At 35.8% G+C, this 25,258-nt stretch overlaps 1 protein-coding gene across 3 annotated transcripts in view; it reads left to right on the top strand.

Moving 5' to 3' along the window:
* The window catches only part of LOC123557703 (uncharacterized), a 169,666-nt gene extending 144,807 nt beyond the window's left edge, over window positions 1-24,859 (top strand). For all 3 annotated transcript variants that reach the window (XM_053544064.1, XM_053544065.1, XM_053544063.1), the window contains 4 exons: window positions 914-1,015; window positions 2,499-3,332; window positions 7,151-8,200; window positions 20,254-24,859. In XM_053544064.1, coding sequence (XP_053400039.1) covers window positions 914-1,015; window positions 2,499-3,332; window positions 7,151-8,200; window positions 20,254-20,516 — 2,249 coding nt within the window. In that variant the 3' untranslated portion in view covers window positions 20,517-24,859. The remainder of the gene's footprint in view (window positions 1-913; window positions 1,016-2,498; window positions 3,333-7,150; window positions 8,201-20,253) is intronic.
* Window positions 24,860-25,258: the final 399 nt, after the last annotated feature.

The following is a 25,258-nucleotide window of genomic DNA, read 5'->3' as shown; positions in this document are numbered from 1 at the left end:
CGATCTCAATTGTACAGGACATGTACAGATGCTTTTGTCCATTTGTTGTTTATGTTTGAAAAGTAACATGCTGATTTTACTAAGAGGTATTAGGGATACTTTAAATACTTTTGCTCTTTACATTACTTGGCCAAAAATACAGCTGCAATTTGGGTGCCTGTTTAATTGCCAAAGTGGGTTTGAGCGTCACTTTAGGGATTAGAATTTTGTATGCCAGGAAGCCATCAAGGTGGTATATGGGAGGTTAGTGGTTTTAAACAGGTGCTATCCCACGATGAAACAATTCTGAGAAGGCAACCGGGGTTTTCTTCCACCACGATTAAAAGCTGGAAAGTCTCTTTATGACATATTGGTATTATGTCGTAATGTTAAACAAAACCCCACCGCCCCTCCTTAATGTGATCAGTAACAACAGCGGTTGTGTGCATGGTGCATTTAAGATTCTTAATCTGCTCAGTTATTTGACTTTGTTTTTTGTTACTATGCTATATACATAGAGTCTACATATGCAATCATGTGTGTGCCTAATCTCCCAAACCATTGCACACAATTTAATGAAACTTCACACAAGAAATCAGCACCAACCCTAGTTGTGCATGGTGCATGTTGCAGTCTTTTAAATAAATATTCTGCAGAGTTATGGGACTTTGTTTTATGTTACTATGCTATGTATTTAGAGTCTGCCCTTGCAATCATGTGTGCACCTAATCTCCTGAACCATTGCATACAGTTAAATGAAAATCCACACAAGTGATCAGTACCAACCTTATTTATGCATGGTGCAGAGATGTAGGACTTTGTTTTTTGTTACTATACTATATACATACAGTCCACATAATTATGCAATCTTGTGTGCTTCAAATTGCAATATGCTGTTAATATGGTTGAATATATATCTCAATTTGAATTTCAGATGATATCAGGAATTTGCTGAATGCTACTGGTGGGAGAGAGCAGTTTTCCAGAACACGAGATACAATTTACATATGTGGAGACGATGAACACCTTACGACAGGTTGGTGACAAACATTTTTGTCTTGCTGTTATTATAGAAAGAATAATTGTTGTTGCTACCATATTTCAGAGACATGGGCATTTTAGCTCAGTCGAGCTTTTAGGATAGTAGGAATTTCATCTATCTGTGATCTACAGTGTTTTTTTTAGCTTTTGTTACTGCTCAGTGTCCGTCATCCGTCGTGCGTCCGTCAACATTTTCTAAAAAAAACTTCTTGAAAACCACTGGGCAGAATTACACCAAACATCACAGGAATGATCTTTGGGTGGTCCTTTTTCACAATTGTTCAAAGAATTTAATTCCATGCAGAACTCTGGTTGTCATAGCAACCGAAAGGAAAAAAATTAAAAATCTTCTTGTCCAAAACCACAAGGCCTAGGGCTTTGATATTTGGTATGTAGCATCATCTAGTGGGTCTCTAACTAGATTGTTCAAATTATCCCTTAGGGTCAAATATGGCCCTGCCCCGGGGGGTCACATGGTTTATATAGACTTATATAGGGAAAAACTTTGAAAATCTTCTTGTCCAAAACCATAGGGTCTAGGGCTTTGATATTCAGTATGTAGCATCATCTAGTGGGCCTCTACAAAGATTGTTCATATTATCTCCCCTAGTATCAAATATGGCCCCACTCCAGGGGTCACATGGTTCATATAGACATATATAGGGAATTTTTTTGAAAATCTTCTTGTCTAAAACCATAAGGCTTAGGGCTTTGATATTTAATAGCATTTTAACTTGTTCCAAACTTAATATCAATTAAGCTGGGAATGTCAGGTGATTGATCTAGTCACCATATCTCTCTTGTCAAAGACTGACAAATATATTGGTGTCTTTTCATTTCTCATGACATGTGTTGTCTGTACTCATTCCTCGAGTGTTTATTCTCTTCTTATCTTCAGATATATGTTGAATTAAATTAGATTTCTCCTCATTTTTCATGAAGTATTATTGTATGTAGAGTGTCTGCTTATTTCTTATATGTTGTGTCATTATTTCTTATGACATGTAAGTTAAGAGCAAGTTACTACTCATGTGCTTCATTTGGCATGTTTACAAGTAAAGAAATGAGCCGCACCATGAGAAAACCAACATAGTGGCTTTGCGACCAGCATGGATCCAGACCAACCTGCGCATCCACGCAGTCAGGTCAGGATCCATGCTGTTCGCTAACAGTTTCTCTAATTACAATAGGCTTTGAAAGCGAACAGCATGGATCCTGACCAGACTGCGCAGATCGCAAATGCACTATGTTGGTTTTCTCATGACACGGCTCAAATATGTTTCTTGCAATGGTCATAGTGCATTTTCAGCAAATCCAGGTTATGTTGGTTTTGTGTTGATGCTGTAAGAAATTCTACTCTCACTCTAGTTATTATGTGTCAAGTGTCCATGCCCAGTTCCTTTATAACGTAATAATGTTCTTTATTGAAACTAAACTAGAACAGATATTGTTATTTAGGTTTTTTGTATGCCTTTCAGGTCACTGTGTTCCTAAAGAATGGATTTTTAAGTGCATAACTAGTGGAACAATATTGTCAGTGGAGCAATTCCGCAAGGACACAAGACAAGATGTTAGTGAGGGTGAAGCTGAAAAAGCTGGTCAAAAATCGGAGAGAAAAAGATCAAAAAAGTTGTGCTGTATCTATTGTGAGACACTTACTTCAAAACTTGCCAGACATTTAGAATGTAAACATGCAAGTGAACCTGAAGTAGCAAAAGCATTAAGCCTTCCAAAAAAATCCAGAGAAAGAAAGAGGATATGGGCACACCTAGCAGCCAAGGGAAGCTACGCCCATAACTTAAAAGTGAAAATGAATGGAACTGGGGTCCTCATCAGAAGGTTTAGATCGAAAATACCCAAAAAAGAAAAAGAATATTTACCATGTGAGTTCTGCAACACAGAGATTGTGTCTGCAAATTTGTGGAGACATCACAAAAGATGTCCAGGAAAACCAGAAAATGTAGAAAGTAAAGATGCAGTAAAAAATTCAAGATTATTGGTTCCTGCTGATTGTCAGGGCTGTAAACAAGACAAGAAGAAAGTTGGCAGCAAGATGAGAGAAGACATTATTGGAAATAATGAAAACAGTCATTCTTGTGGTAGTGTGAGTGTGGATGAGCCAGAGAGCACTGTCATAACAGAGTCAACTGACAATCCTTTAGAAACCCTTGATGATGACAATGACTGTGCAATTCATAAAAACACTGATTCTGAATCTAATGCAAGCAACAGTACCATAGCAAAGCCAGCTGACAATTCTTTAGACACCTGTAATAATGATAATTGTAGAATTCAAAACAAGAAATGCTCAGGTGAGAACAAATTATTTCTTCTTTCATTTTATACTTCTCTACCTTTTCTTGCTGGATCTTTTGTATCATGTGTAGTGTCAGTTGCCCTATTAGTTTTTTGGAGAAGGAACAGATTCTGGTACCGACAAAGAATATTTATTTCATAGTTTGAGACGATTTTCAGATGGGGCCATCATCACATATGTTCAGGTGGTTCTACTTGACTGCAATAACTGGCCCATGACTGCAGTAACTGGCTATCAGAGCTAAAGATAAAAATTGAGGAAACATTCAAACAACTTTCTCTCATATCATAGACAACTTGATAGATCTTATACAAACTTGGTCTGTAGCATTCTTGCATGTTCATCCTAGTTTAGTTCAAATGGTTCTACTTGACTGCAGAGCTTAAAAGTTGAAAAGCAATGAAACTATTCTTTTTCATGAAATCCCTAATTAATGTAAATCAAACTACAGTCTCTAGCATCTTGGCATGAACCTCTATCACATTTATTTAAATGGTTTCTTATCACTGCATTTAGGGCCTGTTTTTAGAACTGAAATAGAAAAGCCTTTGATTTTTAGCTCACCTGTCACATAGTGACAAGGTGAGCTTTTGTGATATCGCCCTTCGTCATCCGTCCTTACACAATTTCTTGTGAACAGGATAGAGACCACAGTTTGCAGTCAATTTTAATCAAACTTGCTTACAACTTGTATTGGCATAATATCTCAGTTCCTTTTGAAAAACTGGCCAGATCCTATCATGGGTTCCAGAGTTATGGCCCTTTAAAGGGCCAAAATTTACTATTTTTTGCTTGTGAACACGATAGAAACCACATTTTGTAATCAACTGTAATCAAACTTGCAGACAATTTGCATTGGCATAATATCTTGGTTCCTTTCGAAAACTGGCCAGATCCCATCATGGGTTAGAGAGTTTTGGCCCCTTAAATGGCCAAAATTTGCTGTGTTTGGCTTGTGAACTTGATAGGGACCAAATTTTGCAATCAACTTATATCAGACTTGCACACAACTTCTTTTAGATCCTTTAGAAAAACTGGCCAGTTCCAATCATAGGTTCTAGAGTTATGGCTCCTTAAAGGGCCAAAATTGGCTATTTTTGGCTTGTGAACACGAGATAGACCACGTTTTGCAATCAACTTTAATAAAACTTGCACAAGACTTGTTATGGCATATCTTGGTTCCTTCTGAAAACTGGCCAGATCCCATGATGGGTTGCAGGGTTATGGCCCCTTAATGGGCCAAAATTAGCCTTTTTGGCGTGTGAAACCGATAGAGGCCACATTTTGCAAGCAACTTAATCAAACAATGCACACAACTTTATTGGCGTAATATCTCAGTTCCTTTTAAAAACTGGCCAGATCCTGTCTTGGCTTCCAGAGTTATGACCCCTCATAGGTCCAAAATCTGCTATTTTGGCTTTTGCAGCCATGAAGGGACTTCATATATGGTTTGATTTGATACAAACTTGCAGAATATCTTCAACAACAATAAATCTTAGATTCCACGATTCTGTCAGATCCAATCATAGATTCCGGAGTTACCTCCCCTAATTGACCCATAAAAGAGCCAAACTTAATGATTTTTACTTTGTGAACATGATAAAAGTGACATTTTATACTTGAATTTAACCACACTTACATACAACTTTAGTCAAAATAAGATTTCAGTTCCATTCAAAAACTGGCTAGATTCTGTCATGGGTTCTAGAGTTACTGCCCCTGAAAGGGGCAAAATTTTCTATTTTGGCCTTTTCAGCCGTATAGAGGTTTCATTTATCCTTTGATTTGATACACACTTGCACTGAATGATTATCTTGATGAACTCTAGGCCTGGATCGAAACTAGGTCATGTCGGGTCAAAAACTAGTTCATCAGGTCAGATCAAAGGAAAAGCATTTGTGACCCTATTTTCATCTCATCTACATGTTACTCCCAACAGTCAATAACTGACTATGACTGGGAGGCTTATTGTTCAGAATGTGTATCTTGATGGTTCCTAGGCCAAGTTTGAAACTGGGTCATATGGGGTCAGAAACTTAGTCACCCAGTCAAATCAAAGGAAAAGTGCGTAAAAACTCTTGTTTGTTTGATGTGCATGAAACTTGGTCAGAATGTTTGTCTGTATGAAATATCTTGTAAATTTTTATCTGGGACATGTGGGGTCAAAAACTAGATCATGGGGTCAAATCAAAGAATTAGCTTGTTTACACCTTAGGGGCACATTTTTGATTCAATCTTCATGAAATTTGGTCAGAGGGTTTGTTATCATGAAGTCTTGGACAAGTTCGTATCTGGGTCATGTGGGGTAAAAAATTAGTCAACAAAGTCAAATCAAAGAAAATGCTTGTTTACACTCAAGATGCAGCATTTTTTAGTCCTATCTTACTGAAAATTGGTCATAATACTTGTCCATGTAGTCACTAAGTAAAACATGTTTACACTGTTTTGGTGTGTTACACAGGTGAGCGACCTAGGGCCATCTTGGCCCTCTTGTAAATGACTTCTTCTTATTAACCAGTTTGGTTATAGACCAGTTAGGTCTTCATCAGGTTTGGTTTGTAAGCATGGTTATAAGGTCCTAGAGCTCCCAATTGAATTCAAATGAGAATGTTTGGCCCCTCTAGGGGTAGCCAGAGGTAAAACTGGCATTTGAACAACTTCATCTCTTGAACTACTTGGTGGCATTTAAGCAAATTTGCACAGGAGCCCAGGGGTTTTTTTTACCAGGAGGGGAAGGGGCCCAGGCCTCTGATTTGGGGGAAAAAACAACTCGGTATTTGGGCAAAGGGGAATAAAAAACCTGATGTAAAGTCAATTTTTGGGGAAAACTGCATGATTTTAAAGAAATTTTCTGAGGGGAAGGGGCCTATAAACGGCCCCTATTATAAAGGAAAAAAAAACCATGGAGCCTCATTACTCTTGAAGGACTAAGTATTCTTTACTTATCAAATGTAAACCAGTCACTGTGACCTTGTTTTTTGACCTACTTTATTTACTTACTGCAGGTAATAATCCTATAATTTTAAGAGACTATGCACTCTCTACTTATTAGTTCCCTACAAGCTGAACAGTTGAGGGGAATATAGGAATGCCCTTTGTCTGTCTGTCTTCAAATCTGGATTCTGCAATAACTCAAATTGTATTAAAGCTAGGTTCATAAATCATGGTATGTGAAAGAGGGCAATATGTAAAGTGTGCATATACATGACATGATGTGACATATGGTGCATTTCTGTTGCAGAAATTTCCATGAATTAAGCCCTCTTTTGTAAAAGTTTTGGTACACTTTACCTTTATCTCCGTTATTACTTTGCACATTTGACACAACCTTAAACTTTATATAGGTATGCCCTTTTGTGTCTGATCAAAATCTAGAGAATGCTTGGTCTCACAATGGTCAAATTTCATAGAATGATTGTCTTTTGTTGGAAGACCAGCCCGTATTGTTTACATGATAAGTAAGTAGGTCAAATGTCAAGGTTACTGTGATCTTGAGACTGAAAATGATTTTCTCTCAATGACTTGAGAATGCATTGGTCTGCAGTCATGAAACATCATGGAATTAATGCCTTATTTTCTTAAATACATAGAACATAATTTTTGCAAAAAAGAAGTTTTAAATAAGAAAAAATATTTGTCTGATTCAAAGATAGGAATCTTCCTCTGTGAGTTGAAGAGTGTTCCTAACAACCCAGAAAAGCCAAAAAAAAGGGCCATCAATATTATCTTATATTTTATGTGTGCCGATCCAGTGCTGTTTAACTTTGGAAATTAATTTGGAACTATATTGTGAGTGTTTTGTATCCCTTTCAGATCACTGTGTACCAAAAGATAAGGTTCATCAATGCATCAATAGCAGACTTATATTGTCCACAGACAACTTGCTTGAGAGGGGCAAAATAAAAATGCTTGATCTTGTTAGAGAAAGTGGTGCTGAATCATCTGTTGGTAGTCCTGAAGAGTTGCGTGAAATAACTATTGACAATATGGAGAGAAAACAAAAAAGACTATGCTGTGTCTATTGTGAGAAACTTCCATTAAAACTTGCCAGACATTTAGAAAATAAACACTCAAGTGAACCTGAAGTAGCAAGAGCTTTAAGTCTCCCAAAAAAGTCTAAAGAAAGACTAAGGATATGGGCACATCTTGCAGCTAAAGGAAGTTATGTCCATAACTTGAATGTGAAAATGAAGGGATCAGGGGTCCTAATCACTAAGGATAGATCGAGAATACCCAGGCATTATACAGAGTATTTACCATGTGAGTTCTGTAATGCTGAGATTATATATAAATATTTGTGGAGACATCACAAAACCTGTCCAGCAAGACCAGCAAATGTAAAAAGTAAACGTCCAGTGAAAAATTCAAGACTATTGCTTCCTGTTGAATGTCAGTGTTCAAAAAGATATAAGAAGGAAGTTATTAGCAAGATGAGAGAAGACATTGTTGGAAATAATGAAAACAGTAATTCTGCAGGTAGTTTGTGTGTGGATGAGCCAAACAACACAGCGATATCACAGCCAACTGACAATGCCTCTAATGATAATGACAACTGTAGCATTCAAAACAAGGAACACACATGTGAGAACACTCCAAGCAACACTGCTACAGCAGAGGAAACTGACAATGCCCTTAATGATAATGATGGCTGTAGCATTCAAAACAAGAAACACACATGTGAGAATACTCCAAGCAACACTGCCACTGCAGAAGAAACTGACAATTCAAATGAGGATAAAATTTCACACAAGAAGCATGTACATATGACCACTCCAAGCAACAGTGCTGAAGAGCCAAATAAGAATTCATTGGGCACCTCTGATGATGATAATGACTGTAGAATTCAAAACAAAAAATCTTCAGGTGAGAGAGCCGTTTTTTGTCCAGAATACTGGAGAGGACTATGGGAATACCTTCAGTCCATTCGTCTGTCCTTCAGCGAATCTGAATCCTACAATTACTCGAAAAGTATTCAAGCTAGGTTTATAAAACTTGTTATGTAAATAGAGGGCAGAATATAGATTATTTGTGTTCATGACTTGTGTTTGTAGGTCAAAGGTCAAGGTCAGTTGAAGGTCAAGTAAAACTTGTTTCTGCTCCAAAATTTTTATAGGCATTGATTGATTATCTTATTAATGCTACACAATCACTCCCGATGATGACATAATTTTTGCTTGTTGGTTAAAAGTCAAGGTCACTGTTTTAAGGTCAAGTAAAATTTATTTCTGGTCCACAACCTAAACGCACTGAAGGTTTTTTTATTACTGTACAGAAATGTTTCCCATGATTAGACTATGTGCCACGCACATGACCCATGGTTATCAGTCAAAGGTCAAAGACACTATTGAAGTTCAAGTAAAATTGTTCCATAACTTTAATGTGCATTATCTTTGTACTGCACACAAATTTTCCCATGATGAGATAATGTGTTGCCTCCTACAGGATTATGCTTGTAGGTCATTATTGAAATGTCAGTGATTTTTTCACCTATATAAGTGGTATATATTATCCCCCGCCGATGAAATCGGGAGGGGGGTATTCAAATGTCGTTGTCTGTCGGTCCGTCCGTCAGTCCGCAGCCATTTTTCAGTAACTAGCACCTAGAATTTCATGAAACTTGAAATAAACATGAACCAACATATTGCGACGATGCCCATCAAGTTTGTTTTTTTTGATTGGTCAGTTCCCTTAAAGTTTAATATAATTGCCCTTGATTTAATGAAAAATGCCCAAAAAATGTCCCCCCGCAGCCATGTATTAGTAACAAGCTGGTAGAATTTCATGAAACTTGAAATAAACATAAACCAGCATACTGTGATGATGGCTATCAAGTATTTTTTTGATTGGTCAATTTCCCTAAGAGTTATCGCCCTTGATTAAATGAAAAATCCATGGCCGTAGCCATTTCTCAGTAACAAGCTGGTAGAATTTCATGAAACTTGAAGTAACTATGAACCAGCATACATCGATGATGCCCGTCATTTTTTTTAGCTCATCTGTTTGATCGGCGTTTGGGTCGGTGTCGGCAACGCCTGGTTAAGTTTTATGTTTAGGTCAGCTTTTCTCCTAAACTATCAAAGCTATTGCTTTTAAACTTGCAACACTTGTTTACAATCATAAGCTGTCCCTGTACAGCAAGAAACATAACTCCATCCTGCCTTTTGCAAGATTTATGGCCCCTTTTGTACTTAGAAAATATCAGATTTCCTGGTTAAGTTTTATGTTTAGGTCAACTTTTTCTCTTAAACTATCAAAGCTATTGCTTTGAAACTTGCAACAGTTTTTCACCATCATAAGCTGACCCTGTACATCAAGAAACATAACTCCATCCTGCTTTTTGCAATAATTATTGCCCCTTTTGGACTTAGAAAATATCAGATTTCTTGGTTAAGTTTTATGTTTAGGTCAACTTTTTCTCTTAAACTATTAAAGCTATTGCTTTAAAACTTGCAACAGTTTTTCACCATCATAAGCGGATGCTGTACATCAAGAAATATAACTCTGTCCCGCTTTTTGCAAGAATGATGGCCCTTTTTAGACTTAGAAAATCATGGGTAGGACAATATTTTTATTATACAAAAAAAAGTCAGATGAGCGTCAGCACCCGCAAGGTGGTGCTCTTGTTTAATTGTTTAAGTTTCCTTAGAGTTATTGCCTTTAATTGTTAAAAAGTCCACAGATTTGTACATAACAAAGCAACCAATTGGTAGAATTTCATTAAACTTCTTTCATTATTTAAGGACCAGAGTTATGAATCATAAGAATAATAATAAACACAAATTCTGAAATACACTTCCTTTTAATTTCTCAAACACTGACAAATATTTCATTTACAAATTGGTGATTCAATATCACTTCAAGTTATGCAACTTATTCATTGACAGTTTAATAAGTTTGGATAATTTGTGGCCGCATCTTTCTGTCTAAATGTAAGCCTGAATTTTGTCACATAAAATGACCCAGGAAAGACAATGTAATGAAAATTCTAACAACCGAGGACCAAACATGCCTGCACTCTTGAATAAACTTTAAGCAAAATTTCTGCAGCGCTATATATATATATATCTATCCGGACAATAGCTATATTTCTGCCGTGTACACTGCACTTTGTCATGTACAATATACGTACCATAATTTCACACCCATTTCAGCCATACATTATGGACTAGCAATACAACAAAAGTACACTGATTTAGCAACATTTCTACCTTGCAAAATATGGACTAGCAATATGTCTGCTGTGTACAATACACATATAATAAATTAGCAATACTTCTGCCGTGCACAATACGGACTAGGAATATTTCTGCCGTGTACAATACATGTATAATAAATTAGCAATATTTCTGCCGTGCACAATACACGTATAATAAATTAGCAATACTTCTGCCGTGCACACTACGGACTAGCAATATATCTGCCGTGTACAATACACGTAAATAATTTAGCAATATTTCAGCTGTGCACCATACGGACTAGCAATATTTTTGCCGTGTACAATACACGTAAATAATTTAGCAATATTTCAGCTGTGCACAATACGGACTAGCAATATGTTTGCCGTGTACAATACACATAAATAATTTAGCAATATTTCAGCTGTGTACAATACACGTACAATAATTTACCAATATTTCTGCCATACAATATGACACAGACACTAGCATTTTTCTGCGAACACTATATCAATATTCGGTCCTATCGAAAGGAAATTTACAATGCCAAAGAGACACATAGGAGATACCAAGCCTAGCAACAGCTTGTGGGCAAAACCCAGTGCTCACAGAAAAAACTAAATTTTGAAATGTACTCCAGCAACTTCACCAGATCGAAGAATATTCCACCTAAGTAAGACCAACGACCCGGCCAAGTAATTGCTAGGATATTTATTTAACAGAATGATCCCCGGCTGTCAGAATTTTCCGCCACAATAAATTTACTTTATAAATTTATCCCCCAAAATTCAAAGCCGGGATAATAGTATATCTATATTTACTGAATGTAAATTTATACTAAATGTATATCAAAATTACTCAGTCCAAATCCCGAATATCTCAATTAACATCTGTATTAAAAATTCCAGGGGAAGTAGTATACTAATTACAATGAACAAAATAGTTCCCCTAGACCAAATGGACCCTTCGTGATGTAAATCTGATAGGCATTCCATTTATCTCTGTCAAGGTATCACACTCAACAGTAAAACAATCTGAGTGCTAACTAATTAGCCTATTCATAACCAGTAGTTTATCTAGATGCTCCATATGTTATAAATTTCAAACTTATAATGACCTGATGAAAGGTTCATATTGTAATAGTCGCTATCCAGAAGTGAGTTTTTCAAATCCATGTCGGTTTAAAAACTGATAATTTGTTACATAAACTATCAATGTTTGACCTTTATATACATAAAATATTTCTGAATCATTGGATTTACAGCCAAACAGATACTTTACTCAAGAAAGATAATAACATGTTAACTCATTATCATATTATGTATTGGATTTATAAAATTATCATGTTTATGAATATGAAAATATAATTATAAAACCACAAACTTCTATAAGCAACAGCATCGTTACCAATTAAGTTGTACTACCAATTAGAAAACAAATGTGATCCAATATTACCAAATAACTTAAAGAACATGCATTATATCAAAACTGGCATCTGTATATTAATCATTTTTAATCACCATACATTGTATAATAACGAACCCTTTATTTTCAGTCACAGAAATATTATATGAATGATTACGCATACAGTCACCAAAACTTCTCATTATTTTCACACTGTAACCTTTTAAATGTTTGATGGCACTTATCGATTTTAATAATGATTTCATTTCGACATTTTTTACATTGTCCTCAATTTAATATGCAATTAAATTGTAACATTTACATACTGAATGAATCTATTAAGCTCAAGCTGCATTATAACCATCCCCATGTTGAACAAATTTACAGACTAATACAATGGCTGCTATGAGCAGATTTCCAGTAAAAAGTAGCAGATTTCTATTTTATCAACTGAAATGACATTAATGATTATAGAAGCATTTTAAACAGATGAGAAATGAGGTCCTAAAAAGTCCCAAACACAAACCTGAATATACACAGTGTTTGCTGTTAACAAGAATTTCTATAACCGTTTTGCTAAAAACTGCTTACATTCCATCTTATAACACTAAAGAATTAGTGCAATCAACGAAGAAAATTTGCATGACCGTTTCTCATGGGAAAACTAATGATTCAGACTGACTTCAGTTTCTAGCAGAACATGTATATTTAATATTTATATATAAACAGACTACAACTAATAAACGATCCATGGGTAAGCATTTGTCAACAAATTATTTATGTAAACAAGAATTCAATATACACTGTACATTTGTACTTTGAAGTTTTTCATCAGTCTTCAAATTTTTCTGTTAACAGCATATTAACACGCTCTCGGTATAGATATAACGCAAATTTACTTTGCAATAAATGACCTACATATTTGTACGGTAATAAGCGACATGTGAAGTTACCACTATATACTCTAAGCACTTTTTACAAGGAAATTATAAGAAGTAGTTAATCGATATTAAACCTGGGGAAATAAAGTTTCCAATATGTTCCTCAACATTCCAACCCTTGGTAGATACTGCGGGAAAACAAAATCGTAGACTTACTAAGATATATAGTACAGTAGAATTCCGCTATTAAGACCACCCACGGTTCTTTGTAAAACTGGTCTTATTAGCGGTCTGGTCTGATTAGTGGACAAGGCTATACGGGGAAGGTCTGGCAGATAATAACACATTGGAATACAATCAAGACGCAATAATGGCAAACACAGTGTTAAATTTATATGTAGCTTATTTTCTTTAATTTCTTTAGCCTTAAATACTCAAACTGTGTATTAATTAAGGACGCACTTAACTGATAATGATTTGAATTTTTTTCAATTAAAGACAATTACAACAATATCAAACAATTTCAAACTTCATTCTCCGCTGAAATCCCAAATGTATTTACATTAATAATAACAAACAAACACCGTTTAGATCTAATTAAATCAGTTTTAATCCAGTCAATTCGATCAGCGGGCATTCGTCTCATTACAAACAAATTAATTATTTCAACAATTTCTTATGTTAAAATAGCGATGTAAAACACCAAACATCTTTAAATAACAATTTCAGACAATCAAACAGTTTGATACGTTGTTTTAATAACGTTTAAAAGACTTGTTAGCAATTAACGAATAAATACACAATGTACACGCTTAACGTGTTAACACGATGTCGCACGTGTTAATTCCCGTGGCGATTCGCGGTAACATATAGAACAAGAGGACCATGATGGTCCTGAATCGCTCACCTCTTCCCACATGATCCAGTTTTGAGTATGACATCGTTTTTTTCTATTATTTGACATAGTGACCTAGTTTTTGAGCTCATGTGACCCAGTTTTGAACTTGACCTAGATATTATCAAGATAAAAATTCTGACCAATTTTCATTGAAAAATATGGTCTCTAGAGAGGTCACAAGGTTTTTCTATTATTTGACCTATTGGCCTAGTTTTTTAAGGCACGTGAACCAGTTTCAAACTTGACCTAGATATCATCAAGGTGAACATTCTGACCAATTTTCATGAAGATCCATTCAAGGGTATGGCCTCTAGAGAGGTCACAAGGTTTTTCTATTTCAAGACCTACTGACCTAGTTTTTGATCGCAGTTGACCCGGTTTCAAAATTGACCTAGAAATCATCAAGATAAATATTCAGACCAATTTTCATGAAGATCCATTGAAAAATATGGTCTCTACAGAGGTCACAAGGTTTTTCTATTATTTGACCTATTGACCTAGTTTTTTAAGGCACGTGAACCAGTTTCAAACTTGACCTAGATATCATCAAGATGAACATTCTGACCAATTTTCATGAAGATCCATTCAAGGGTATGGCCTCTAGAGAGGTCACAAGGTTTTTCTATTTCAAGACCTACTGACCTAGTTTTTGATCGCAGTTGACCCAGTTTCAAAATTGACCTAGAGATCATCAAGATAAACATTCAGACCAACTTTCATACAGATCCCATGAAAAATATGGCCTCTAGAGAGGTCACAACGTTTTTTCATTATTTGACCTACTGACCTATTTTTTGACGGCACGTGACCCACTTTCAAACTTGACCTAGATATCATCAAGATGAACATTCTGACCAATTTTTATGGAGATCCATTCACAAGTATGGCCTCTAGAGAGGTCACAAGGTTTTTCTATTTTTAGACCTACTGACCTAGTTTTTGACCGCACATGACCCTATTTCAAACTTGACCTAGATATCATCAAGATGAACATTCAGACCAACTTTCATGAAGATCCATTGAAAAATATGGCCTTTAGAGAGGTCACAGGTTTTTCTATTATTTGACCTACTGACCTAGTTTTTGACGGCACATGACCCACTTTCGAACTTGACCTAGATATCATCAAGATGAACATTCAGACCAACTTTCATACAGATCCCATGGATAATATGGCCTCTAGAGAGGTCACAAGGTTTTTCTATTATTTGACCTACTGACCTATTTTCAGAAGGCACGTGACCCACTTTCGAACTTGACCTAGATATCATCAAGGTGAACATTCTGACCAATTTTCATGAAGATTTCATGAAATATATGGCCTCTAGAGAGGTCACAAGGTTTTTCTATTTTTAGACCTACTGACCTAGTTTTTGATCGCACGTGACCCAGTTTCGAACTTGACCTAGATATCATCAAGATGAACATTCAGACAACCTTTCATACAGATCCCATGAAAAATATGGCCTTTAGAGAGGTCACAAGGTTTTTCTATTATTTGACCTACTGACCTAGTTTTTGAAGGCACATAACCCAGTTTCGAACCTGACCTAGATATCATCAAGGTGAACATTCTGACCAATTTTCATGAAGATCTTTTGTAATATATGGCCTCTAGAAAGGTCACAAGGTTTTTCTATTTTTAGACCTACTGACCTAGTTTTTGACCGCACGTGACCCAGTTTCGAACTTGGCCTAGATATCATCAAGATGAACATTCAGACCAACTTTCCCAAGATCCCATGAAAAATATGGCCTTTAGAGAGGTCACAAGGTTTTTCTATTATTTGACCTACTGACATTTTTGAAGGCACGTGACCCAGTTTCGAACTTGATCTAGATATCATCAAGATGAATGTTCTGACCAATTTTCATGAAGATCTTTTGAAATATATGGCCTCTAGAGAGGTCACAAGGTTTTTTATATTTTTAGACCTACTGACCTAGTTTTTGAAGGCACGTGACCCAGTTTCAAACTTGACCTAGATATCATCAAGGTGAACATTCTGACCAATTTTCATGAAGATCCATTGAAAATTATGGCCTCCAGAGAGGTCACAAGGTTTTTCTATTTTTAGACCTACTGACCTAGTTTTTGAAGGCACGTGACCCAGTTTCGAACTTGACCTAGAATTTACCAAGATGAACATTCTGATCCATTTTCATAAAGATCCCATGAAAAATGTGACCTCTAGAGATGTCACAAGGAAAAGTTTATGCACGGACGCACGACGGACGCTGCGCGATCACAAAAGCTCACCTTGTCACTTTGTGACAGGTGAGCTAAAAATTTGAGTGGTCGTAATTGTGGTGATTAATTAAGTGTGAAAAAATTAAACAGTTCTGAAATTGGTGGTCGCATTAGTGGATTAGCGGTCTGGTCGCATTTTCGGACAGACGACCATTGGTTTTAAGAAGGAAATATTCTGTTCTTTGCAAAATCAGTCGTATTAGCGGTGCGGTCGTAATTTCGGCGTGGTCGTAAGTAGGAATTTCACTGTAATATACTTTATATATACAACAAAAATTGAAGCCACCACCTATCAAAAGGGGACTAAATGAGAGTCTTCTATATTTGTCAATAACTTAAATGAATACTATTTTTGATGGTTATCAGACAATTAGCAGATAGGTCCATACTCCTGTACATAAATACTGCTTAACACAATGTACATGTAACAAAAAGAATGCAAACCTGTGTCAAACAGAATTAAAATTACCATTCATAATTTTCTCATGCCCGAAACATTGTAAAAAATTATTCATTTGATTTAGGTAACGATTGCATTTTACTCACTTGGACGCATTTTGTAAAATCTCAAACTATAATACAATCAAACCATTAAATACATTTTATTCCAACGAAACTTGAAAGTTTTGTACTATAGCATCACCTGAGACATGTGAATTCAAAATTTCTTTTCCAATTTATATTAAACAACAGAACCAAATTTATATTCAATTTTATATTCCTAAATTATCTTTATGGCCTATGTATGCCTTTGCAAAATGCAGATCTGAAAAATGTAATTCAAACCAAAAGTAAAGGGATTTAAACGTACCACTGTATCTTCCGATTGAAATTAAAGTAGGTTCTCATGTAAAACAAAAAATATCAATTGATGCTTCGTCTATATTACTTCTATAAATCCTGGTACAAATGTACCTAACAAAAAGACCCCAGACAGTCCGCAAAGTAGCCTCCCCTAATCGGCTGTCCTAGTTCAAATGTCTTTGTAACAATGACTTCTCTGATATATCTATATTAATGAGTATTTTAATGACAAAGCATAAAAAAGTGCACTACTCAACTTTTTTGTTATGTATATTTGTTTGTTTACCGTTTTCTTTCCTGCAACTGTAATCCACTGTAATGCAATTAACACTAAAGGCAGTATTAATGTTATTTATGGCAGTAATGTTACGTAATACCTTTATATACGCTCAGCATACTGCCTACAGAAAACTTCAATGCTGACCTGCCATTACATATTGAAACCGGTGTCAGGGTAAAATATCTAACCGGTGTCAGGGTAAATATCTCTACTCACTTTTCATATCGAACATTAAAGTCTTTTGGTTAAATTACGTGTAAATTCAACCCACTTAAAATTCTACGTGTATCTTATATGTTTGCTTCATTATTTACCATGTAAGTCAGACCAGTATTAAACCACATATTAACATGTTTTTCCTTAAAAATATTTCTGTTTCAAAATCAAATTCATGACCGCGGTATCGCGTAATATATCCAGCTGAGATATAATAACATACACACCACACCCTACACGTTCATTCCATTATCTCTATATTTGTAAGCCTGGATTATTTCTTCAAACCAGTGATAGAAAGCAACAGAGACGACATTATTTTTCGTCCATTGCATGTTATATTACCTGTAATTTTTTTCGAATCAGGAACATTCGACACGTCAATACGTTGCTCTTCTAGATTAACAGGATGTCCAGCCTTCCTGCAAAAGCTTTTAACTTGGCCCGATAGTTTAATTTCACAAGATGAAATCAGATTTAAATTAAAGAATTTTGTGTCTGTTTCATCTGCCATGTTTGCAATTGATAATGTGACGTCAGAGATAGTTTTGCTGTTGAAACCGAAGCATTCCAAATGGCATACATATGTAATGACAAGTTGTCTAAAAATAGCATTTATCTAAAAATACCAACGAGAAAAAACCAGATAATTCCTGGCCTAAATAACTTCGGATTTATTTTCATTCGAAAATAATCACTATTATTTTCCATGAACATTGATTATATACGTGTGAAGTTGTGTGTACCCCCTCCTGGTCACAACCTTGCCTTGGTCACACCCCTCCCCCTCCCCCCAAAATAATAATGAAAAAAGAAAAATTCTCTTTTTTAAACTTTTTTTTCAAACCTCCATGAATATTTATCAACATGCAAAGTTGTACCATTCCCCCACCTCAGTCTTCCACCCAGTCATGCCAACCACCCCAGATCATGCATCCCCATCTTCCCATATTTTTTTTAATCACGCGCCCTGAGTGATGGGGGTTATAGGAATGGTGTCCATCCGTGCGTCCGTCTGTCAGTCCTTCAGTCTGTCTGTAACACTTTAGTGCCCACTCCATATCTATTAAACCCCTTGAAGGATTTTCCTGAAACTAAGGTCAAATGATCACCTCATCAAGACAGTGTGCAGAACTCATGAGTCAGCAATGTCGGCTCAAGGTCAAGGTCACAACTCAAGCTCAAAGGTTTGAGCCTTCCATTTTTTTGTTCCACTCTGTATCTCCTAAACCACTGGAAGAAAGTTTATAAAACTTCGGTTGAATGATCACCTCATCAAGACAATGTGCAGAACTGAGGAGCCAGCCATACTGACACGGTGTCAAGGTCACAGCTTGGGGTCGAAGGTTTGAGCCGTCCATTTTGTGTCCACTTTGTATCTCCTAAACCTCTTGAAGGATTTTCATGAAACTTGGTTCAAATGATCATATCATCAAGATAACGTGTATAACTGATCACATCATCAAGATGATATACTTATCAGTCAGCCTGTCAGCCATTTTGGGTCAGGACAAGGTCACAACTCAGGATCAAAGGTTTGAGTCTTCCATTTTGTGTCAGCTCTGTATCTCCTAATCCCCTTGAAGGATTCATATGAAACCTGGGTCATGTTATCACCTCATCAAAATGATGTGCAGAACTCATGAGTCAGCTATGCAGGCTTAAGGTCAAGGTCACAACTTAGGGTCTAAGGTTTGAGCCTTCCATTTTGTGTCAAGGTCACAACTCAAGGTCAATGGTTTGAGCTCTGTATCTTCTAAAGCCCTAGAAGGATTTTCATGAAACTTAGGTCAATTAATCATTTCATCAAGACAATATGCATATTTCATGAGTCAGCCGTGTCAGTTCAAGGTCACATCTCAGGGTCAAATGTTTACCGTTTCACCACCCATAACAGTGGTGGGAGATTTAGCTGTCTTTTAGACTGCCTTGTTCATTTTAAATTTTCCATCAATATTTATAATCAGCATGTGAAGTTTTGTACCCTCACCTGGTCACCTCCCCCCCCCCCCCCCCCCCCCAAAAAAAAAAAAAACAGAAAAAAAAAACATTCATTTCGGGCCTTAATTGTCGAGTGGGATGAGTCTCACTTCGGGTGTAGAATTTTTCATGTGAGATAGCCATTCAGCTGGCTTACAGAAGGTCTGTGGTCTACACAGGTGTCACCTGTGATGAAGTTATGCCTGGAAGGGCACCTAGGGTTTTCCCCCACCATGAATAGCTTGAATGTTGCCATACGACCATTCTGTTGCTCACCTCATCTAGTGTGTGGAGCACATGACAGGGTTGCAAAGTTCAAGATCAAGAAATTGCCCACTCAATACCTTCTGAAACTCTGAAATGAACTTCATAAAATAAGCATCATTTGTTAACCTGTTATTCGGAGGACAAACTGGATGCATATCTCGAGTTCCGGGTTATGATGTTCAAAGCAAAGGTCACATTAATTTTGATGGTTAATGGTCAGTAGCTTATGTCATATCCCTTCAATATCTTTTTACCTACGGGGAAGGTTTTCATAAAACTAATATCAATTGTTAACCTCATCAAGACGACATGGAGAGTGTACAACCAAAGTCAGTCAAGGTCAGTGTCACAATCGAAAGCGAAATATTTGACTTCTGTTGTATCAGATTGTGGTTTTGGGCAATTGATTGCCTGTAGTGATAGCTCTAGTTAACATATGAACTTTGCAAGGTATCTTGATAAATTACTGAAAATACTGTACAGAAGGGAGTCAAATTCCATTTTAACGCCTTTGAAAATAAGTGAAAAAAAAACAACAGCAATCTTCTTCCTTTTCTTACCAATATGTAACACTTATTTCAACTATCTATATCAGTTTTCAGTGTCATATGTATATTCTTTGTGTAGCTTGTTGGAAATGAATATGTTGTAATTTCATCAAATCTTTGAGTGCGTCTTAAGTTTCTTTTTACTAGATATGATAAAATGGAATTACATCGTGGATTGTTGTCCGCCTAAAGTGAATGTTATTTTATTTCAGGCAAAAAGAAGCGGCAATTAGTTAAAACACCTTGGAGTGAAGAGGAAAAAAAAGTGGTGGAAACTGACCTAAAACGATGCTTCAAATTAAAAATTGTGCCCAAAAAGTTGGAATGTATGGAATTGCTAGAAGAACATCCTGTTCTTTCTCGTCGATCATGGAGAATGATAAAAGACCACGTAAGAACTAGGCTACTGGCCGAACAAAGGGAGCTTCAGAGAGCAAAGGATAAGAAAAATCAAGCTTGTAACAAAACTGTATAAATTTGTATGCAGTGTAATGAAGCTGTTGATAACGAGATTGATAAATTTTTGTATGTTTGTTGTTTTATACCCCCACAAGGTGTGCTTATTAAAATTGCACTGTCCGTCTGTCTGGGTGTGTGACCATTTGTGTAGATTCTTGTTCATGCCATCTATAAAGGAATTTTGAAACAACTGCATAAATGTTCTCCATAATAAGATGATGTGTCATGTGCAGGATCCAGACCCTTAGCTTCAAGGTCAAGGTCACACAGGTGACCAGTCTGTTTCTTGACTGGTCCTAACTCTGCCTTTGATGACAGGATTTTGAAATTTCCTGGCATAAATGTTCTCTATTTTGACATTATGTCATGTGTAAGACCCAGACCCCTAGCTCTAAGGTCAAGGTCACACTTAGAACTCAAAAGTTAACAGGGTCTGTTTCTTGCCCATTCAATAACTGCTATTCATCAAGGAATTTTAAAATTGGCACTTTATAATGTTCCCTGTAATGGGTTGATGTGTCATGGGCAAGACCCAGAAACATAGCTTCAAGGTTAAGGTTATGTTTGGAGAACATTTATTTTGTTTGGTCACAAAATGAGTCATACCTAAACTATTCTGGCATATTTCGCACAGAAAACTTTAGCATTCTTGGGTTCATTTTGGGGGCATTTGTCACTTATAGTGACAGCTCTTGTTTTGTTTTATTTCAGCCCTTTTGTCTGACGGTTTTTATTAACTTGTCAGACTTTTTATAAAATCTGTTATTTGATATTGTAACTTGCTGTCAACACTCGTGTCTTGCATCGTGTGTAGACAGCATCTTTGCTGTTTGCACTCTTGAGGTTGCAGGAATTTTGGTCTGAATGCTACCCTTCGTAAAATTGTGGACGTATTTGAAACTTGGTAATCTCGGGTCAGAAAGTAGGTCACCATGTCAGTTACAGAAAAATCTTGTTAATACTTTAGAAGCCACAGTTTCTAATCAGATCTTCATAAGGCTTTACTAGAATGTATGTCTGTAAAATCTAAGACAAGACAGACACTGAAGTATATTAGGTTTTTCTACTTTATTTTCATAAAACTTTGCCAGAATATTTGCCTGTGTGAAATCTTAAGACAAGACAGAAACTAGGTCCGGAGGTCAGTAAATAGGTCACAGGTCACATTATAACATTTGAGGTCCCAATTTCTATTTGATTTTCATAAAATTTTGTTAACAGAAACTGTTGTCTGTATTAAATCTAGGTCATTTCAGAATTGAATAACATGAGGTCAAAAACAAAATGAAATCATTTAAAAAAAAAACAGCTAACAGTTTACATAACTGAAATACTATTGAAAAAAGGCGTTTAACCCAAAACAAAAGGCGAAACATGGAAAAACCTTCATTGATTTAGTGCCACATGTCCTACAACAAATCTTTTTTCAGGCAACAGTAATCAATTTATAAACGAGTTTATGATATGAAATGACCTGTGGTATACTATAGTTGTAAAATTTATCATAATTATTTGTAAATAAATGATAGAATCAATTACCAATGATGTTTCAGTCATTAGATGAAGGTTTTTGAGTGACCCTAAAATTTCCTAGTATTTTTTTTTTTTTTTACATTTTGCTGAAATTCTTAAAGAATTGTCAAAGGTCATTCTCAAAAATGCCCCATTTTTTTATCCAGACTCAAAAGAAGTTCATTCTTTTCAGACCTGCACTTGTTAAAATATCTGTCTGAAGTGTTGTCAAATTACATGTATGTGTATATCAAAGTGTTTATAAAAACCTTCTAAACAGAATACTTCAGTGATTCATGTATAGTTTAATATTTAGTTAATGTGGCGAAAAAATGTCTCTTTCTTGGAAAGACATAACTTTCTTTACAAACAGCCTGGCTAGTGTTTGTTTAAATTTGTATCTTTTGCCAGATGTGGGATCACCACATGGGCTTTTTACATTTAGATAAATAAAGATGTTGCAAATATGTTCTCTGAAAGTGTAATATTTACGCATAGGAAAAAGAGATCAGTATAATTGCACCTTTACTAATCCTACCAGGTGTTCTGTACTACAAAAGTGCTTCTATTGTGACATTTTGATACAAGCAAAACTGTATTATCTGCACTATTTATACTTACTGGTATTTCATTTTTTTTATCGGCTTGTTAAAAGTTATTTTTTACCATAAGTAAGTTGACAAAATCATAGGAACCAGTGTTTCAGGGGTAAATCAAACACATATTAATAAATCCTAAACAATTTTGTTGTGCAAAAATGTATAATATTGTGTCTTAAACTGTTTTCGTTTTCTACTCAATTGTGTAATTGCAAGGGAAGTAAACTAATAAATATCTCTGCTTTAAAGTACTAGCCCAAGGCAAGAGTTGACATTCTTTGCGGATCACAACTTTGAATTAAATATTAAAATTTCTGTTATTGATATTAGCAAAACTATCATACATTTTTTAATGTATTTCTATCAATGAAAATGTTAGGTTCTATCTCTATAATATTTTGACTAGTTAAAATGTTTTTGCATATAGCATTGAGTACTGCTGAACTGGTACCTTGTTCTTAAGACCTACCTTTAGGCAATCTAAAGATTTTTAATTTACACACAAGGGTTTTACCTTAATATTGAAGATAACTTTTTTAGCTTACCTGAGCAGGTGAGTTATTGTGATCGCTTAATGTCCAGTGTCTGTCTGTAGTCTGTCAGCATTAAGCTTGTGTATGCAATAGAGGCTGTATGCTCCAACTGATCTTCATGAAATTTATTAAGAATGTTAACCTTGATGAAGTCTAGGCCAGATTCAAAAGTGGGTCATCTGGGATCAAAAACTAGGTCACTAGGTCAGATCAAAGAAAAACGTGTTTGCGATAGAGGTTGTATTTTTCAATTGATCGTCATGAAATTTGGTCAGAAAGATAACCTTGATGAAATCTAGGCAAATTTAGAAAATGTGTCATCTGGGTTCTAAAACTAGGTCAGTAGGTCAAAATAAAGAAAAACCTTGTGCTTGCGGTAGAGGCTGTATTTTTCAATTGATCTTCATGAAATTTGGTCAGAATGATAACCTTGATGAAATTTAGGCTGAATTTGAAAATGGGTCATCTTGGGCCATAAAGTAGGTCACTAGGTCAAATTAAAGAAAAACCTTGTGTATGCGATAGAGGCTGTATTTTTCAACTGATCTTCATGAAATTTTGTCAGAATGATAGCTGTGATAAAATTAAGGTCAAGTTTGAATATGGGTCATCTGGGGTCAAAAAACAAAAAAAAAAAAATCAAAGAAAAACCTTGTGAATGCAATTATTACTAAGAGGCTGTATTATTCAATTAAGGTTGATGAAATTTAGTCAGGTTGATTGCCTTGATCAAGTCTAAGTAAAATTGGAACATAGGTCATCTTGGCTGAAAAAACTAGGTTACTAGGTCAAATTAAAGAAAATACTTGTTTACATTTAAGAAACCACATTTTTGGTCCAATCTTAATGAAAATTGGTCAGAATATTTGTTTCCATGAAAAACACTAGGTAAAGCATGTATACACTGTTATGGTGTGTTTTTCAGGTGAGCAAGCTAGGGCCATCTTGGCCCTCTTGTTTCTGTGTGTCGCCCCATTACCCAATACTTGAAGGAATCTGTAAAATTCAGGTGCTCTCTTGGTCTTTAAAAAAAAACTAAGAACTATAGTTTTCAGACTTTGTAAAATTGTGTATTGTTATTAGATAACTAAGTTGGTCAAGAACCATTTGTAATAAATATGGCCCTCTTTAACTTTGCTTGAATAGTGTAGCTTTTTTATTTTGATTATCTATAGCTGAGTAAGAAAGCAAAGGATCATAACTTTTTCTTTGCATATTGCCTTATTAAATGTTTTTCTTTGAATAGTACATATATGTAGCACTTCATGTTAATTCCAACCTGCCTGCTTAGCTCAGTAGAGAGAGCATTGGTCTACGGATCGCGTGGTTGCCAGTTCGATCCCCGGATGGAGCCTATGTTCTCCGTGACAATTTGATAAAAGATTCTGTGTCTGAAATCATTTGTCCTCCAACTCTGGTAATTCATGTGGGGAAGTTGGCAGTTACTTGCAGATAACAGGTTTGTACTGGTACAGAATCCAGGAACACTGTCTGGTTAGGTTAACTGCCCGTCGTTACATGACTGAAATACTGTTGAAAAACAGCGTTAAACCCAAAACAAACAAAAAACAAACTACCTTGTAGCCTATACATGGAAACTCTAGAGGTTTTAAAACAAATCATCGAGTGGAAATCAAAAGTTGTATACATAATTCGTTTCTTGTGTTAGGAAAAAGTTTGATATACTTTATTGAATAAAACAACTTTATAACATATATTGTGTTAAGAGTTTGCTATGATATCCAAACTGAAGAAAAGATGACAAATATAAATTTATCAGTATTGCGTTTTCTTAGAAAACAGTGCAAAATCTACCAACACATACTTAAAGGCACACCTCCAGATTTTGCTTAAAAAATCTTTCTTTCAAATTGAAGTTTGGGCATATTATGAACATCAGATGTAGGAATTTTTATATGCCCATTTGAAAAACGGGACGTATTATGGGAACGCTCCTGACGGACAGTTGGGCGGGCGGCATCCAGACTTTGTCCGGAGCTTATCTTCTTCATGCATGGAGGGATTTTGATGAAACATGGCACAATTGTTCGCGTGTCATGCGCAAGAACCAGGTCCCTAGGTCTAAGGTGAAGGTCACACTTAGAGGTCAAAGG

The sequence above is a fragment of the Mercenaria mercenaria genome, chromosome 5 (genome assembly GCF_021730395.1).
Source record: "Mercenaria mercenaria strain notata chromosome 5, MADL_Memer_1, whole genome shotgun sequence".
Classification (NCBI taxonomy): Eukaryota; Metazoa; Mollusca; class Bivalvia; order Venerida; family Veneridae; genus Mercenaria; species Mercenaria mercenaria.
The sequence above is the reverse complement of the archived record's forward strand: the minus strand, read 5'-3'. Positions and strand labels throughout refer to the sequence as shown.